Here is a 16,436-nt window from a genome sequence, read left to right as displayed (position 1 = left end):
CTCTGGGAATTATCGGGGGACGTTCTAGGGCCTGTGCTATACAGAAGGTCAGAGGAGATGATTATAAATGTTCCTTTCCAGCCTTGGAATGGCTCTTTATGGACGGGCGGAGAGCAGCGAGAAGCCAAGCCCTGGGTCAGCACCGACAGGGAGCCCTGGGGGCAGCTGCGGTCAGAGGGGTTATGGAGGAGCAGTCTTAATGGCATAGTCCTCTGGTTACCTCTGGCTCCCACAAGCCTCCTCTGCCATTATGGAGGCAGGTCAGGGATAGGGACCTGCCGGTCCAGCCCCACTCCCAGAGCAAGCAAACCCGGGGTCAGTGCCAATACCAGCGCCAGCTCCACGCGGCCTTTCCAGGGAGCTGCCAATATGCAAATGAGCCAAGCATGTTGTTTGCATAAAACGTCCCACGTGGAGCGAAACAAAAAGTGGCTCCATTGGGGGGGGGGGGCAGCTCTGCCCTGGGAGGGGCTTCCCACCTGTAGCTGCTGATCCAACTACAACTGAAACCAGCTGCACAGGGGATGTGATGGGGGTGGCAGCAGAGCCCCCGGCTGGGCCTGGAAAGATCCCAGCTTGGCCACCTCTGCACGGGTGATCAGGAGGCTCCCGTGCCCACGGGCCACGCCCTAGGTCGGCTTGCTGAGCACAGGTGCCCAGGGTTGCCATATATACGGCACAGGGGAGATTCTGCCCGGGGGTCCCCTGGAAAGGTGCAGTGAGGAGGGAGCCTCCCCGGCGGTGCATGGTTCCCTGCACTGCCCCTCCCCACACTGTGCAGTTGTTTATGCTGGAAAGGCTGCCCGGGCCGCTGGCTGAGTAAGCCCTTCCCCTGTCAGCCAGGGCGTATGGACAGCGTGTACCGAGCCCTGGAACCACATGCCAGCTGGGCTTGGGGGTGGTGCAGGAGTGCAAAAGGCGCTTTGGGACACTGAGTCTCTGCAAAGGGCCCCAGGGGGTAGCGCTCAGAGCCAGGGCATGCCGCAGCCAGACCCCCAATCCCTGCACGCTCACACCCGACGTGTGCCACAATCAGACCCACAACAGCCCCCTGCACGCTCACATCCGTTTGCCACAACCAGACCCACAACAGCCACCTGCACGCGCATGCACTTCTACACCCAGTGCAGAAACTCACAATCACGTTAATGATACAGCCAACCCAGCCTTTCGGCAAGTCCACTGCCAAAAGCAATGCAAAGACAGCTGATGAGCGTGCAAACTTAAACGGGACTCTGGTGCACAGGCACACAAAGCACACACAAACATTGACGCAAGCAAAACAACCCGACACATGTATATCTTGAACTCTGTTTAAAAAAAAAACTGACATGCAAAATACATACACCCAACTGCAACACACAAGACAAGACATACACACGCACACACTCCCTACCAAAAGCCCACAAAACCCACCTCCTCAAAACACTGAATTCCACACAAACCCACAGACATTCACACTTACTCCTGCCCACTCAGACTTTACAGCACAGTGTATGTTGGTGTGACGTGTCTTGCACAAAAGCACCCTGGGGCAGGCTGCGCGAGCAGGGTGTGTTGGCAGTTTCCCACTGGTTTCACTGGGCGCAGGGTCCTTCCCGAGTGACACCCCTCTGGACAGTCCATGCCAACCAGCCATGGCCTCTCTCGGAGCCTCCGGGCCTGGGAAGGCGTTCCAGGCCTAGCTGCCCTGCTCCTGTCCCCCTGCCTCCATGGGGCAGGGATGCTGTAGGGCAGTGAGAGAGTGAGGTCAGCCAGCTAACGGACTTGCTAACGAGCTCCCTGACTCCAGGCCCTGTGGCCGGGCTGGGACACTGCCCTGGCCACTTGGACGATGGCCCAAGCCGCAGCCTGTTATTCCGGGACGTGCCCCACCCAGGGACTGGCGCAGCCTGGCTTCACCGCAAAGCCTGCACTTAGCCGGCCACGCAGGCTCTGGGGAGAGACGGATTGAGGGCCTGGGAGCCCAGAGCTGGGTCCCATGTGCCAGGGGCCCCAAGAGGTTAATAAGGCCTCAAGGGGGGCTGTCCCAGTGGTGCACAACACCCCATTCAGTCTAAGCCATGGTGGGCTGGATCTGCCCTGCCCCACTGCTGAAAGGGGACCCCCCCCCCAAACTGGTTGGGAGGGCTCACAGCGTGATCCCAACTCCTCCCGTCCCTCTCCAATGCGGGGAGTTCTTACAGCCACCAGGAGGTGCTCCATCCACAGCCCTAGCCGACACGAGCCTCCCCCCACCTGCCTGGGCTGCCAGTTCTCCTCTTCCTGCTACATGTCCCCGCACCCTCTGCTTCTCCAATTCCAGGCCTGTCCTGATGGCACTGGCTGGATTTAGGATTCACTCAGGCAGGCTCCGTCAGCGCAGACGGCAGCAACTGCTGGACCCCCAAGTCCCTCTTCCCATGCCCCAAGATGGGCTCCCCACACAACCAGCTCCGTCAGTGCCCTTCACTCCTGACCCGCAGCCCCTCCTTCACTATCCCAGCCTGGACTCTCCCCCCACACACTGCTCTGCTGATGCCCCTCAGCGTAATTTGCTGCGTGGTACCGAAAAGCGGCAGGCGCTGAGGGTTGTGATCAGACACCGCGGGATTAGGGCCCGGCTGTGGAAGTGTCTTGCACGAGGGCTTCTGCCCCAGCTCTCGCACCCTGGAAGCCTTGAGCCCAGACAGCGGCCTCGAGCTCTGGAGAGGGTGTCGCTCCAACTCGCAAACAGCTGCAGGCATTTTGTAGCTCCCAGCTGCTCAAACCCCCCTGCCCAGGGCTGCTCGCAAAAAGCAGCTACCTCCTCGCACGGGAGCCTTGGCTCCTTGGGTAGCTGGGGGCAGCTCCACCCAGCTGACTTGTGTGTGTGTGGAGGGGACCTCAGCAGCGGCCCCAGAGCCTGAGCAGTGAAATTCAGATCCAGTTGCTGAAGTTCTGATCCAGATCCTAACTTCACCCAGATACCGACAGAGATTGGGTCAAGGGGTTTTAGCTCAGATGTGTTGCCCAGAGGTCACACAAAGAGATCGGGCCAGAGGCTTCTGATCAGCTAGTCTGACCTCTGACGTGACAAAGGCCAGACAGCCTCTCCCTCCTGCACTGAGATTTAACCACAAGCTCATCCTGCTAACAGCTCCAGCCACGGATTCTGACTCTGTCACCAAGCCCCCTATGAGACAGCTGACTAGCAGAACCCCTCAAGCCCCCCTTGTCCCTGACCTGTCTTGTCTCCAAACATATAATAATACGTAGCTCTTGTGTAGTGCTTTTCAACCACAGAGCTCAACGCACTGCACATATTACAGATGGGGAAACTGAGGCACAGAGCAGGGACGTGACTGACCTGAGGCCACACTGCTGGTGTTATGCTAGAAGCAGCTGTGCTCTCAAATGGCATGTGGAGGGCAGGGCTCGAATCCCACCCCTGAAGTCGAGGTGGCCTCTATGGAGACCCGGCTTTGAATCCTGCTTCCCCTCTTTGGGCTGCCCACCCGGGCCCAAGGTTCAAATCCCCAACTCCCTTCCCACAGACGGAGGCCCGACATGTTTGCATAAAGCAGAGCCTTCCCCGTGCTTTGGTTTCAATTAGGACCAGCTCTAACAAGCCTTGATTAACCATCACATATGAGCAAGCAGCCCACGGAGGCTCCAATTTCCTCCACAAACCCCTTCCGACTGCGGCACATTCTGCTCCTTCCGCGCCTAGATCTGTAAATGTCAGCAGCAGCCTGAGATGCAGCTAGTACAACATGACTCCATATTGAGAGAGACACTCAGTCTCCTCCCAGCTCTAGGATGGGCCCTAGAGACAGGAGCCAAGAGTAGCCTGAAAATACCCCAGCATCTTAAGCAACAGGCCCCAGGTAGCCACCAGAACCCACTGCTCCCAGCTCAGCCAGGGATCTCCCATCCCACGCCCCTTTTTGCAGACAGGCTACGTGCTGGGAAGAAATTTGCCTCCACGCGGCACCTCTTATCCCAAGCCTCAGGAGGGGATCGCTTCACTCGCCGCTGAAATGCGGCCAGCTCTTGGGTGGGACGCGCTAGCTGCTAAACAGGGCATGGTGGGAAGCGAAGGAAGGACCCCGCCATAGAGGGATGGGAATGTCTAGGCTCACACATTGGGAATCTGGCCAGGATACCAGGCTCTCACTGCTCCCGGGAAATGCCTCTGGGCATTGAGCTTGGGCCCCCGATCCCTTAACCCAGATGCTGCACACAATCCCATGCCACGTAGCAGCGGGCATCCCCTGCCTCCATCAGGGCCCCTCTGGGACCTGGCTGCGATGCACAGTCTGACCTGCGTGGCGAAGGGAGGTACCCGACTCCCGCACCAAACCTCCTCCTCTTCACTCGCCCCGGATCATGCTCCCCACGCTGCACCGTGTTTACTCTTCAGCGTCCAGCTCTGGATTCCTTCAAACAGCTTCCCCATCCATCAAACTGACACCTCCGCCACAGACCCGCAGGGGCTTGCCCAGATCCGCCCCCCTCACCGATGCCCCCGACGCACGGGGAAGCAGGGGGGCCTCAGGATATTTGATTGACAACTGTGTGCGCAGCCCGCCCTCTGCTATTCCAGTCTAGACACAGCCCTGCAGCTGCCCCTCAGCACTGACCTGCTGGGATGGGCGGGGGGCAGTGGTGTCCTGTGACTCTTTCAGTTAGTCAGCAGTGTGGGGGTCCGACCCAACCCCTCACCCCGTGCATGTGCAATTCACCTCTGAGCCTGCCATCTGGAGCCATGCCACCTGCCAGGCCGTCACCCCAGTGGGCCGACCCACGGCCGGATTCCCCCCAAATTTACTACTTACATCATAGCCCCGCCACCTCTGGGCTTCCTGCAATGGCTTGAGCCCTGGTACCTCTTTCATTACAAATTAGCATGGCTTACATGAGCTTCATGCCAAGATTCCCCCCGGGGGAGGAGTGGGCTCCGTCTGCTTTTTGTCTGTGCCCTGCCCCAAGGGAGGTGGTGGGACGCAACAGCCCTTGGGAACACAGAACTGTTTATGGAGGGTCCCTAACTATCAGCCTGTCAGGACACGTCTTATTGACAGTCTCTAACTGGCCTGAAGGTCTGTGGGGATGAGGTAGGTCTATCCACCGCGACGCTGCCTGAGAGCTGGGGCAGGCGTCTAAGAGTCCCAGCCTCCTGGCTGATGAGAGATGCTGGCAGTTCACCAGGTCCCCCATGCAGCAGGGCCCTGGGTCTTAGCGGCTACCAGTGCGGGAGGAGGAGATGCTCCGGGTTGGATCCCAAGCTTCACTCACACACAGCTGGCTCCCCCATCCCTACGAGCTGGTGAGCGACCCCACGTCTCCCACGTTCACTGGGCCGGCCACCCCCACAGAGATAAGGCCAGCCCCTGAGCTGCTGTAAATGGATACAACCCTGGCAACTTACATGAGTGAGGACCTGGCCCCTAGATTCAGTCCCATAGCCGAGTTACACTGAATAGATCCAGTGTCTCTGCCCATCACCGTGGTATTCAGCCACTTTTTTGGTCATGGGTGGGATCTTGCCTGTCTATTCACCCCGCTTCTCCTCTCCGTGTTCCCCCACTTTGACCCACAATTTTGCCCTCTCTGAGTGCAGAGGGCCCTTCCTGCTGCGATCAGCCATGATCTCCCTGCTGCCCTCCTTCCAGCACGTTACTCCTTACCTTGCGCTCTGGAACCCGTGCTCTAGAACCTGCACTATGTTTCACAGGATCCACGCTACATCGTCTGATACCCCACTCCCATTCCCACAATTCCTGTCAGCCCTTGGAGCCTATGCGCCGTTCTCCAGCATGGAACATGATCTAGAACCCAACAGATCACAGTGTCTGCGCTAGAACCCACTGCCACCTGTTTCCTATGCTTGGACTCTAGCCAAGATCATCTGCCAAGCCCTTTGGCTCTCTCTCACTGTGGAAACACCATGCAAAACCAGGGCTCTACTGTCCAAGTTGCTGGTCACGCCATCCCCCCCTGCATCCCTCCCCAATTCCAGTTCTCTCCCAGCCTGAGAATGGAGCCCTCTGTATAAACAGGAAAAGCCGGCACTCGAGACCACAGCACAGATTCGGTCAGTGCTGCCTCTTTCATAACCAGCCTCTGCTAACAACTTCACGCCAGGAAGTGGTGGGAGGCTGGGCCAAGCCACAGAGCTGTCTGAGCCAAACATCCAAGGCTGGCTTGATGCAGTGTATTCCTCCATGCTGCCCGGCACTCCGAGACCTCGCTTAAAGGGCCAGACAGACAAGAATCAGGGCTGTCTCCCTTTGAGAGGAGACAGATGAGAGGGGACAGGCTGAAAACCTACAACCTTGTGCCAGGCAGAGAGGGGAATAGATCATAGCAATGTAGGGCTGGAAGGGACCTCAAGAAGTCACCTGGTCCATCCCCTACTTGAGTGTATCCACCCCAACATGTGTTTGTCAAACGTGTCCTTAAAAACCTCCCATGACGGAGATTCTCCAACTTCCCTAGGTCACCCGTTCCCGTGCTTCACTATCGAGTTAGAAAGTTGTCCTGATATCTAACCTGAATCTCCCTGGTTGCAAACGAAGCAGATTCCTTTCTGTCCTGCCCTCCGTGGCCATGGAGAAGAAATGATCACCGTCTTCTTTGCAACAATATTTTACTTACTAGAAAACTTATCAGCAGGGCTTTGGAGCGGAGCCTGGAGCTGGAGCCCGGAGCAGCTCTGGACCAGTGGAGCTGCAGGTTTTTGCCTGGAGCTGGAGCAGAGCCGGAGCACAGCTCCAAAGCCCTGCTTATCAGGTCGCCACTCAGCCTTCTCTCCCAGACTAAATAATCCTATTCCAGATAACAGCAGGGCAAGTTTCCCCCATCAACCCAGCCCTGGAGGAAACGCCCGCCTTGATCCCTCCCCAATCCCTCCAGGTCCCTTCAGTGAGGGAGCCGACTGTTCTATGGGGACTTGCCTGCTAAGAACTGGCCTGAGACCTGCCAAACTCATCTCCTGCCACTGCCAGCAAGTGCAATTCTTTTAGCTTGTTGGTCTGGCTTCAAACCTGCAGCCTAGAGGGGAAATCTTCTCCCTCTCCATTTGCAACTTCCCACCCCCCAGCCGTCCATCCAGCATCCCCCAAAATCCCCCCAGTCCCTCTAGGGGCAGCCCAAGGCAATCCAAGGCCCAGCCAACAGAGTACCCCTTCCTCCCACCAGGCTTTCTGAGACCTCCTCACTCCACAGCTGGAGGAATGAAAGGAACGGGGAAGAGTCTGGTGTTCGAAACATGGAAATGCAGCCATCTCTGGGGTGGAATCCAAGCAGTGCACAGCAGAACAGCAGACAAACGCTGAGCGAAGCTTGTGGCAGCAGGCAGCCTGGTCGTTTCACACCTCAGACCGTGCCCACTCAGCCATCCCCTTCAGCCCTAGTACAGCTCAGTGGGGTGTGTGGGGGAGTGTGTCCTGCAGCTGCTTTCCAGGTCAAGAGGTGGGAGTGGGATCTGCTTAAGGGGAGACGCCAGCCCCCTAGACTTACACATCACATGGGGTTCCCCAAGGCAAACTGCAATCACTCCTGGGTCCCTCTCTCCAACCTCCCATGCACCCTACATCAGACAGCCGGCAGGAGCCCTGCAGTAGGAGCTATAGGGTAGCAGGGAAAGGTCCATCCACTCCAGAGCACACACTGGGGTGGCTGGAGAGCTAGTGGGTGACCAGGTGGCCTGACCACATCCAAAGAGGCTGAGGCAGGTTGGGGGCACTGGCTGCAGCCATCGGATCCACGTGGCTTTGGCTTCGCTCTAGTTTCCAGCAGCCTCCTCTCCCGCCCTGAGCTGGGGGCCTCTGCGGACACCCAACCCCCGGAGCTGCAACTGGCCCACCTCCACAGCGGCCAATGCACCCTGCAGACCCCCGGCTGGCTCGGGGGAGCGCTGCTTCTGCTGGGAAGCTTGTCCAAAGGGAGCCGTGCAGATGCCAAATGGGAAAATGCACCAACGTGCCCACGACTGTCCATGCACCCTCCCTGCCACGCGCGGGGCACCTGTACCCCGCCGTCCCGCCACGCGCGCCGGGACGCTGGTGCACACTCCCATTTGCACACAGTGACCCTTGTGTGCACACCCGACCTGCCAAGTCCCACTCGGGAACATTCGCCTCCACCCACGCTCAGGGGCACCCGTGGCGGCGCTCTCCCTTCCCTGCACCCCTCGTCGCTCGCGCTCAGCCACACACACCTCCCCTCGTGCGCCCGCTCACGCGCATTTGCACCAGCACTCGTGCCCCCCCCGCCGCCCGTCCACTTCCACGCACGCCGGTGCACTCTGCCCCTTCCACGCCGTACCTGCCTCCAGCCTACCGCGAGCCTCCCCCGCGGCCTCGCGCAGCAGGGCGAGCAGCAGGAGGACCCCCCATCGCATCTTGGGGGGCGGGCGCGGGCTCCGGGGCGCCTCTTCCCCCCCAGCCCTGGCTCCTCTCCGGGCACCGGCCGCCCAGGCTCGGCAGCGCTGGGATCGGGCGAGCAGCGCCCTGTCCTGCGGCTCAGCAGCGCAGCGCAGCGCCCCCGCGGACCAAACCAGGGCGGTGAGGGGGGACGGGACGTAGGCTGGGCTCGCCCGGCGGGGGGACACGAGCCACCCGGCGCTGCTGCCCGTGCGGGAGAGACTGAGCCAGGGAGAGCGAGCGCTCGTGCCCCCTGCTGGCGTGTGGGTGCCATGGCTGGGGGGGGGCGAGAGCCAGAGATGGGGTGAGACCCCCTCCTGCCCCAGCTCCCCCTCCCTCCCCGCTGCTCAGCCCGACTCTGCCACCCAGCCTCTGGCACCTCCCTGCCCCTCCCTTTCCTCAGCAGGACGCCTGGGTTCTGTTCCCTACTCTGGACAGGGCAGGGGCGCTAGTGGATGGGGGACACGCTGGGAGCCAGGACAGCTGGCTTCTATCCCTGACTCACGGAGGAGCGTGGGGTCTCTAATGGGTGGGGGATACTGGGAGTCAGGACTCCTGAGATTTGTCCCCAGCTCTGGTCAGGGCATGGGGTCTAGTGGATTAGAGCAAGAGGGGGAGCTAGGAGCCAGGACACCTGGGTTCTCTGCCGGCTCTGGCAGGGGAGTAGGGTCTAGAGAGTTAGAGCAAGGGGAGGCCTGTGAGTCAGGACTATTGGGGTCTAGTCCCTATCTGATGACAGACACATCCCTTCTCCTCTCCCTGCCTCAGCTTCCCCAGTTGTATAACAAGGGATAGCTAATAAGCCAACTTCCCACGGGGGGGTGGGGGGGTTGTCATTGGAAGCAATGGTGCGTGATATTTCCCCCAGCTGGAGAACAAACCAGACACCAGGGTCCTTTTACACTGGCAGGGATGGTGAAAATAAATCAGTTGCCTGCTCCTTCCCCCCAGCAGATTTGCAGGGAGGAGGGAGCGCTCTGGGCAGACAGACAGCCCCTTGGTGGGCGAGTTGGATGCTTCTGATCCAGGCAGAGGGTGTCAGAGCCACACAATGCGACAGACTGTAGTGCTGCCCCTTGGGAGCTGGGCAGTGGAACCCCCCCACCCCAGCAAACATCTATGATCTTGTTCCATCAGCTGGAAGCTCCTGCACAGAACATGGGGAGAACCAGGTTCAGCTACAAATGCTACCTGGCTCCAAAGGGAAAGGAAAGGTTGTAGGGACACTATTTTCCCCCTGCCCACCCCACCCTTGTTCAAGCTGGGCAGGGTCAGAAGGCCTCTGTAAGCCTGAATTGAGGCAGAGGTGGGGCCTGGGGGTCAGCAGTGTCAGACAGACACCCCTTCATTGCGCTAGATGAATCCTCCCCCGACTCTGCCAAGAGGAATGGCTGATCCCCACTGCCCCCAACCCTGCAGCCCCCTCCCTGAGACCATCCTGGAAAAATCATGGAGCAGGTCCTCCAGGAATCCATTTTGAAGCACTTGGAGGAGAGGAAGGTGATCAGGAACAGTCAACATGGATTCACCAAGGGCAAATCATGCCTGATCAGCCTGATTGCCTTCTATGATGAGATAACTGGCTCTGTGGATATGGGGAAAGCAGTGGACATGATATATCTTGACTTTAGCAAAGCTTTTGATACCGTCTCTCACAGTATTCTTGCCAGCAAGTTAAAAAAGTATGGATTGGATGAATGGACTACAAGGTGGATAGAAACCTGGCTAGATCGTCAGGCTCAACGGGTAGTGATCAACAGCTCGATGTCTAGTTGGCAGCCGGTATCAAGCAGAGTGCCCCAGGGGTCAGTCCTGGGGCCGGTTATGTTCAATATCTTCATTAATGATCTGGAGGATGGCGTGGACTGCACCATCAGCAAGTTCGCGGATGACACTAAGCTGGGGGGAGAGGTAGATATGCTGGAGGGTTGGGATAGGGTCCAGAGTGACCTAGACAAATTAGAGGATTGGGCCAAAAGAAATCTGATGAGGTTCAACAAGGACAAATGCAGAGTCCTGCACTTAGGACGGAAGAATCCCATACACTGCTACAGGCTGGGGACCGACTGGCTAAGCGTCAGTTCTGCAGAAAAGGACCTGGGGATTACAGTGGATGAGAAGCTGGATATGAGTCAACAGTGTGCCCTTGTTGCCAAGAAGGCTAATGGCATATTGGGCGGCATTAGTAGGAGCATTGCCTCAGATCGAAGAAAGTGATTATTCCCCTCTATTCGGCACTGGTGAGGACACATCTGGAGTATTGTGTCCAGTTTTGGGCCCCACTACAGAAAGGATGTGGACAAACTGGAGAGAGTCCAATGGAGGGCAACGAAAACGGTTAGGGGGCTGGGGCACATGACTTACGAGGAGAAGCTGAGGGAACTGGGCTTGTTTAATCTGAAGAGGAGAAGATTTGATAGCAGCCTTCAACTACCTGAAGGGGGGTTCCAAAGCGGATGGAGCTCGGCTGTTCTCAGTGGTGGTAGATGACAGAACAAGGAGTAATGGTCTCAAGTTGCAGTGGGGGAGGTCTAGGTTGGATATTAGGAAAAACTATTTCACTAGGAGGGTGGTGAAGCACTGGAATGGGTTCCCTAGGGAGGTGGTGGAATCTCCATCCTTAGAGGTTTATAAGGCCCAGCTTGACAAAAACCTGGCTGGGATGATTTAGTTGGGGTTGGTCCTGCTTTGAGTAGGGGTTGGACTAGATACCTCCTGAGGTCTCTTCCAACCCTAATCTTCTATGCTTCTATGATCATTTTCAGATCAGGTTCCCCCGGGAGCATATTCTGCCTGCCACTCATGGGGTCACGCCACTTGTAAATTCCATTCCAGGCTCTGGAGGAAATTCCCAGGAGCTTTCCTGAGCGAGACCTCTGTGCAGGGGGAGACGGCTGGAGTATAGGAGCTGGATAGCAGGTAGTGCCAGCCCTTGGAAAGGAAAAGCCCCTGCGCTGAATGGAACTGACCTCCCCATTTCAAACTGGGGCTTGTCCTCAGAGCTCTGGGGATCTCAGCCGGGACTCTGCTCCAAGCTGTGGTGGGGGGTTGCTGGCCCTGGGGAGCAGGAAAGAGATCCCATCCTAACCTACCCAGGGAGGCCCCCCCACAGTGAGCAATTTGCACATGCCTGTCAACGGTGCCAAGCCCTGAATGGAGAGGTGGTCTCAGGGAGGGGGCTGCAGGGTTGGGGGGCAGTGGGGATCAGCCATTCCTCTTGGCAGAGTCGGGGGAGGATTCATCTAGCGCAATGAAGGGGTGTCTGTCTGACACTGCTGACCCCCAGGCCCCACCTCTGCCTCAATTCAGGCTTTCAGAGGCCTTCTGACCCTGCCCAGCTTGAACAAGGGTGGGGTGGGCGGGGGGGAAATAGTGTCCCTACAACCTTTCCTTTCCCTTTGGAGCCAGGCAGCATTTGTAGCTGAACCTGGTTCTCCCCATGTTCTGTGCAGGAACTTCCAGCTGAGAGTTCAGCTGATGGAACAAGATCATAGATGTTTGCTTGGGGGGCGGGGGTCCACTGCCCGGCTCCCAAGGGGCAGCACTACAGTCTGTCGCATTGTGCTGCTCTGACACCCTCTGCCTGGATCAGAAGCATCCAACTCGCCCACCAAGGGGCTGGCTGTCTCCCCAGGTGAGGCTGACCGCTCAGCACCCCTCGGGGCACCCGAGCAGAGCCCAGCCATCCAGATTCCCCAGAGCCCAGCACACCCTGAAGATTGAGGCCCGGACTGTGGAGCTGAGACAAGCCTGACACCCAAATCCATCGTGCCAGGCGGCTCTGTGGGACAGGAGGCAAACCCAGCAGCGCGAGAGCTTGGGGAGAGAGACGATCTGACAGGCTAAAGAAAGAAGATGAATGAGTAGAGCCACATGGCAGATGAGCAGCAACCAGAACCAGTGCAGCAATTGATGAGGATGATTAATAACCCGGCCCTGTCTCAGCTGGGTTGGGCCAAGCCCGGCGTCCCAGTGCCTTGATGAAACGAAATAATGATCCAGTCCGGCGGACACCTCCCACCCCCTCCAGCGCCTGCCCCCTTCCCCCATGAGAGGATTCAAGCTCTGGAGGGAATTAACCGTCTTTCAGCCAAGCCAGCAGCAGGGTCGAAGCCCCTGGTTCAGCGGTGAGGTGCATTTATCCTTGCTTGTGGCGCACCAAAGGCTCAGGGGGCTGGGTGGAGTTGGGCAAAGCGTGGCCAGAGGCCGGGCAAACTGCCCCCCCTTCCCCCAGACAAACCTACTGCTTCAGCAGCACCACCTGCAGCTCCTCCCTATTCCAGCCCTGGGCTCCCCGGCCCTCCACCCGTCTCCTGATGTTCCTCAATCCCAACCCACCGCCTCTTCTGCTTTGGGCCCTGACTGGGGAAACTGAGGCACCAAGGCACAGTGACTTGCTCCGGATCTGGCTGTTTACGGAGTGACCTCAGGCGTTCGCTACTCCTGGTTCAGACAACCCCCCCTGAAAGTGGAATTGGAGCTCCCCGGATCTGGGACATACTGACAGGAAGCAAAACAATTCTAATGCTCCCATCAGCCCATCCTCCTCCTCCCAGATGACTCCCTAGAGGGTCTGAGAGGCTCCCTACCCATCCCTGGCTGCTCATCCATGCATGGGGCTCTGATGACACAACTGGATTACCGGGCACTTGCTCTGACCCAGGCAGGGATTCCCCCAGGAATTGAAATTAGAGGCAGTTAGAATTTACAGAGGGGTTGGAAAATGACTAAGGAAGCAACACTGCATAACTTATTGACCACTGGGGGGAGGGGGGTTAGACGGGAATCAGGAGGGGTGCAGGGAAATCCCTGGCTCAGCCAGCACATGCCTGCCATTAGCTTCCCCCGAACCCAGACACTTGTCTGGTCTGCAGACAGCAAGAGGGCACATGCAAGCCAATTGCACCATCAGACGCTCCCTTTTCATTAGCTTTGGCCATAAATCAATTCCTTTTTTTAAAAGGCAGATGAAGAATACCTTCAATCCGGCAAGGGGGCTGAGAGGGAGGGCAGGCGGGGCTGGGCCTGGGCTCAGTTCAGGAGGTTGAGATCCAGATCCGACCCCTCTCTCCCTAGGCTTCAGGAGCGTTTGGAGCTGGAGTTCTGGTTCTTCTTGTTAGTTTTGGGGCCACAGCAGGGCCGGTCCACCCACCCAATGCTCCTAGAGGCTCTGGGGAAAACTTTTACCCCCTTGTTTCCCTCTCCCCATCCCCGCCATTATTTAATGTAGTTCTTAAGCAATTAAACTTGGGAGCCCAGGATTTAGCTCCCACCGCAATTGCGTGGTAGCACAGCATCCTCTCCCCCTCCTGCCCGGATCCTGCTTATGGACACAGGCAACCATTGCGCGCACACACACACACACACACACACCCTGCTGCCTGCCTCACTGATTCTCCGAGCAGCGCTCTGGCACAGACAGGGAGATGCTCAGAGTCCACCAGCCCAGGACCACAGGCTGGGCTGCCCCAGGGCCTGAGCCAGCCCCGCTGCCCTGCTTGGTAATGTGAGGCCAAAGAGGCCATCGTCGCTGGGATATGTCCCACCCCCCAAGCCTGCCCACAGAGGTGGGGGTGCCAGTGCACCAGGGAAGGAAGAGGAAAGCCCTGCCCAGTCCCAGCCCCACATGAGGGACTGGAGGGACCCAGAGCTTGAAGGGTCACTGACTGTGACACCACCCCCAGGTCGTCAGCGACAGAGGGGGGAGAGAATCTGCCCAGAATGACACCTGGCTCAGCCTGGTGGGGCAGGTTGGGCCAAGCTGCAGCCTCCAGTCAGTCATCCACCCTGCACAGGCCTGGGGCGGAGGGAGCAGCAGCCAGGGCTCAGGGAAGAACTGAAGGAAGCGTTTGCTTTGCTCAGCCTGATCCCATTTCTCGCAATCTCCCTTCTGCTCTTGGAAGCAGCGTGTCCTGGCCTCCTGCTTTACAATTCCCTTACACCCCTGGCAAGGCAGTCAGTGCTCTGCAACCCAGCCTACATTGCTACTGGCCTCCCAGCATTCACATTGTCCTGCTGCCCCCTACTGGCATAAAGGGAAATAAAGCATCATTCTTCATTTATTTTGTTTCATGCAGTATATTCCACACCCCACTTCCCTATTCCCCCCTTCCCCTCTCCCAGTCCCATTCCCAGGAAATTGAAACCAGAACCTCCTGCCTTAGCACAGCCTTTTACTGTGAGCTCTTCAGGGCTGTCTCTTACTCTGGGAGCCCTGATTTCAGTTGGCCTCTAGGCGCTACTGTATATTAAACATGAGCAGCAATAATGCTGCTGTTCCCTTTTCCCAGCAAAAAGGTTACCCTGGGGCTGGAAAAGGAGATGGCAGAAGACAGCAAGAGAACTAAGACCCAGATGCTCGTTTGAAAGCGAAGCACCTGAATCCAGATCGACCCGCCTGGCCCGCTTCTCAGAGAATGCTGCTGTCAGGCGTTGTGGCTTGGCAGCATGGCTGAGAATCAGCCTGCTTGGCAAAGCCCCATAAGCCCTACCGAGGCACCCAGCAAATAAACAATCAGAGGAAGGGCAGGACTAGGAATAAGAGGGTGGCATTTAGAAAGGGGGACAATTGAGAGTGAATATAAGGGAAAGCTTCTTGGCAGAGATGAATGGAGCTGGGGTCTTTGCTCTAAGGAAGGGTGGGAGCCCCATCCCATAGGGCACTTACGATCAGACTAAGCAAAATGCATCTCCTGTCTAGGGGTCTCTCCGGGTCTGACTTCGCTGCTCTGGAAGTCAGCGGCAAGACTCCCCTTGACTCCAATGGAGCAGGCCGAGGCCTGTAGACAGTAATGCTTCTTTGGGGGCACCATTCCTGGCACAGCATGGCTCTGCAGGAATCCCGCCTAGCGCTCTCAATAACAGCCCAGAGTCCTTAGACTAAAGTCCCCCTTCCTGAGGCTCAATATACTAGTAACAGGCTTAATCTGCAGCAAGGGAGATTTAGGTGAGATATTAGGAAAAACTCCCTCACGCTAAGGTAGTTAAGCTCTGGAACAGGCTTCCCAGGGAGGCTCTGGAAGAACAGGTTGGACAAACGCCTGCCAGGGATGGTCTCTCGGTATATGTGGTCCTGCCTGAGCACAGGGGGCTGGGTTTGATGAGGTCTCAGAGACCCTTCCAGCCCTACAGTTCCATGATTAAGCCTTTGGGAATTAGTGTACACCGGCACTGTGAAGGCTAAGCCCTTTCCTTTTGGGGTTTCCAATTTCACACCCCATCCAGAAGTCCAGGCTCCCAGGTCTCCTTCCATTCACCTCCGAGCCAGGAAGCTGTCGGTCCCACTGCAGCCCCTGGTGCCCCCGGAAAGTCTTTTCTTCCCAAGTCTCATCCTGCCTAGTCTCTGGACTCAACTCCAGCTTCCCTCCAGTTCAGGCATTTCCTTGCCCACCAGTCATTCTCCCTTCAAACTACCTACCCTGCCCTCCTCAGAGTCACCAGACACCTGGGTTTTTATCCTGCTCAGGAGGTAGCCCCCTTTCCCCATCTTGTCTGCAGCGCCCCTAAACACCTGCTCCATATAGGGGCCATGACATGGAACAGGCTGGGCTGGCTCCGAGTCCCCTTCCTCCCTGTTCCAGGCTGTCTTTCTCTCCCATGCCGGATACAGCGCCCAGTGCATTGGGGGCACTAAACAAAGAAGAAAAACTGAACTAATTCCTGAGAATCCATGTGGATCCCAGTGCTGGCAGCTGGCCCTGGCTCTGCTTACAGCGAGAACTGCAGGTTCACATGAATCTAACTGAGACATATTCTCTGTAGCAACCCCTGCCTTTCTTGCCATTGGACTGGAACTGGAGAAAGACAGAAAATGAAACCGATTAAACATTTCCACAGATTCTCTTCCCCGACGCCCTCCTTTGGTTTTACAAAAATCTTTAGATGGGGTGGAAAGACTCCCTTAAATAAAACTGTTAAATGGAGATCGGATGGGTAATTTTAAGCCCAGCACTGATGCTGCAGGAGTTACAAAAATAATTGCCCATTAGAACATTTGCCCTGCCAAGTAGGGAATCCTGTGTGAAAAAATGTAAAGTTTTTAAAATG

At 57.4% G+C, this 16,436-nt stretch overlaps 1 protein-coding gene across 1 annotated transcript in view; it reads right to left on the bottom strand.

The window, feature by feature from the left end:
* Positions 1 to 8,608, bottom strand: part of PLXDC1 (plexin domain containing 1) — a 54,104-nt gene extending 45,496 nt beyond the window's left edge. The window contains exon 1 of the mRNA XM_005301832.5: positions 8,293 to 8,608. Coding sequence (XP_005301889.1) covers positions 8,293 to 8,368 — 76 coding nt within the window. The 5' untranslated portion in view covers positions 8,369 to 8,608. The remainder of the gene's footprint in view (positions 1 to 8,292) is intronic.
* Positions 8,609 to 16,436: the final 7,828 nt, after the last annotated feature.

Source organism: Chrysemys picta, chromosome 24 (genome assembly GCF_011386835.1).
Source record: "Chrysemys picta bellii isolate R12L10 chromosome 24, ASM1138683v2, whole genome shotgun sequence".
Classification (NCBI taxonomy): Eukaryota; Metazoa; Chordata; order Testudines; family Emydidae; genus Chrysemys; species Chrysemys picta.
This window is presented reverse-complemented; position numbering and strand designations above follow the sequence as displayed.